The sequence below is a fragment of the Symsagittifera roscoffensis genome, chromosome 1, assembly GCF_963678635.1.
Source record: "Symsagittifera roscoffensis chromosome 1, txSymRosc1.1, whole genome shotgun sequence".
In the NCBI taxonomy this organism is placed as follows: Eukaryota; Metazoa; Xenacoelomorpha; order Acoela; family Convolutidae; genus Symsagittifera; species Symsagittifera roscoffensis.
This window is the reverse complement of record NC_087062.1, coordinates 92,649,957-92,652,060: the sequence shown is the minus strand read 5'-3', so window position 1 is coordinate 92,652,060 and position 2,104 is coordinate 92,649,957. Positions and strand designations below refer to the sequence as shown.

At 36.6% G+C, this 2,104-nt stretch overlaps 1 protein-coding gene across 1 annotated transcript; it reads left to right on the top strand.

Moving 5' to 3' along the window:
- Positions 1-1,796, top strand: LOC134857234 (uncharacterized; the record flags this gene model as incomplete). Its single annotated transcript, XM_063873609.1, is given in 1 exon segment — positions 1-1,796. A coding segment is annotated over 1 exon segment (1,699 nt), but the record flags the coding sequence as incomplete, so codon positions are not given.
- Positions 1,797-2,104: the final 308 nt, after the last annotated feature.

Below are 2,104 nucleotides of genomic sequence, written 5' to 3'. Positions count from 1 at the left end.
TGTGAGAAACCACTCAGGAAAAGAGGTCACGGTATGTGATACGCATCAGAACATAGCTCACAAGTACTGCGAGACGTGCGATGTAGTATTCTGCATGGAATGTTTCGAAGATCACGCCCAACATGTATTTAAACCTCTAGTAGAAAAAGAAGAGAATTTGAACTCCGAAATTCAAGGTCATATAGGAAGATTAGAAAAGGATTCGAAGCCTGTTTTGAAAAGAAAGCAGTTGATGTCTAACATTTGCAATAAAATGTTAAGAAGCGCTGATCACACTCAAGAATCGAGGGATGTTTTCAATTTGGTTGCGGAAACATTTATGGATAAGTTCGATGATGTTTTCAAAGAAAATAAGACTAGTTGTTCAAAAAGCATTGTGGATTCTATCAATAATTCCAAAAAATGCTTGGAGTCAGTCGAGGAAAAGCTAAATGTTTTGAGAGATTTGGGGCATTCGCTACCTATGCAAGGAGTTCAAAAACTAAATGAGATCGTATCGAACTGTGAAGAAGCACTTTCAAGAGCTCCTATAGATTCAGATGAGCATATGTACTTGATGCCTCTTCATCTGAAAAAGAAACTTCCGGACAAAATGTTATTTGAAATAGCAGCAAAAATGCTAGAATTGTTGCAGTTTCCAGAGCTGGTACGGTCAAAAGTTATAAAACCAGCAGGTATCGCTATAAGTCCCGAAAAACGCAGGAATCAAAAGCAAGGACTGCTAACTTATAACCACTCTTTAAATGGTAGAATTTTCTGTATTTCGAAATCGGGAGAAAAGAAAATAAGCTTTTCATTGCATCCAAATTTAACTTCTGTGGCTAAAAAAAGCAAGGCGATTATCGATGAGATTCGGTATGAAGATATTAAGTCGGCATATTGCTACGAAAACTTAATGGTGCTAAATTTGATCGGTTCTGAAAAGATTGTAATTGATATAGATGTCTCCGAAATTGTCAAGAAATATGATGCAGTATCGGAACCATTGTTGACTCCTGAAGTTCTTTTTGTTTATCCATCCCATGAAAATGACTGCGAATGCATTTTCTATGAGCCAAACTTATCATCTATTCGCTTATCAGGCGTGAATTTAAGTGCCTTGTCAATTGATGGTGTGGCGAGGCCTAAGTGCTTAGACTTGCACTTTGAATTTAAAGTTATGGCGTATGCAGACTTCTCTGATTCTGTTTGGATTCTGTCTCTTATCAGCAAAAAGCAGCTGAAAATTGAGAAAGAACTGCATGGGTTAAACACAGTCGACGAGGTTCACTTCTTGGGCGACAGAACTCTACTTCTCTTTGAGAATGAATCACGGATAGTTGTAGCTTTGACTGAAGAAATCAAAGAGTCCTCCTGGAAACTTTCCAGTGTTCATCGCCTAAATGAAGGAAACTTCATCAGTGATTTCATAATAGAAGGCGATTTTCCTGTTCTCGCCGATCCGAAGTTAAAGCAGCCACATAACTGCGAAAATGCTTCGATTGTTTGTTGTTGCAAGAAAGGGAAGCATGTAGATGGAACGGCGAAGAAAGTCAGACGGGTGGACTGTTGTAATTTTGAACCAGTTGACTCGTTTGAAATAGTTTTTGCGAACAAGTACTACGCGCGCTTCAGTGCATGTCGTCATTCGGATTCGATGACGTCACAAACACGAGACCAAAACTTGGGTACTTCTGCCTCTTCCTCGTCTTCTATATGATTGACAGCTATGTAATAATGGTGCTTAATGTATAACTTTAAGTTAATGCCAATACAAGCCTTCAACATTTTATTTTTTCCAAGAAATCTATTTATTTTCACATTTAATTTCATATCATCCAATCTCATGTTAAGCAGTTAATGTAAAATTTTATTTATTTGAAATTGATGAAAGATCTTCTAGAAATATTTTATATACGATGACAAAGATATTTTTCCCATTGGATTTTTTTTAGCGATGTCAGTACAGAATAAAGAGAAGAACTTTATTGAAGCCACTGATGCTCATTTAAAACAATTATGAAGGAGTTTGGTTCAATATAAATCTGAAGGTTCCGCTGTGCGATGACCGGACAAGGTATCAAAAAAAGATAGAAATTATAAGAGTTTAAATTTCATAATTTTT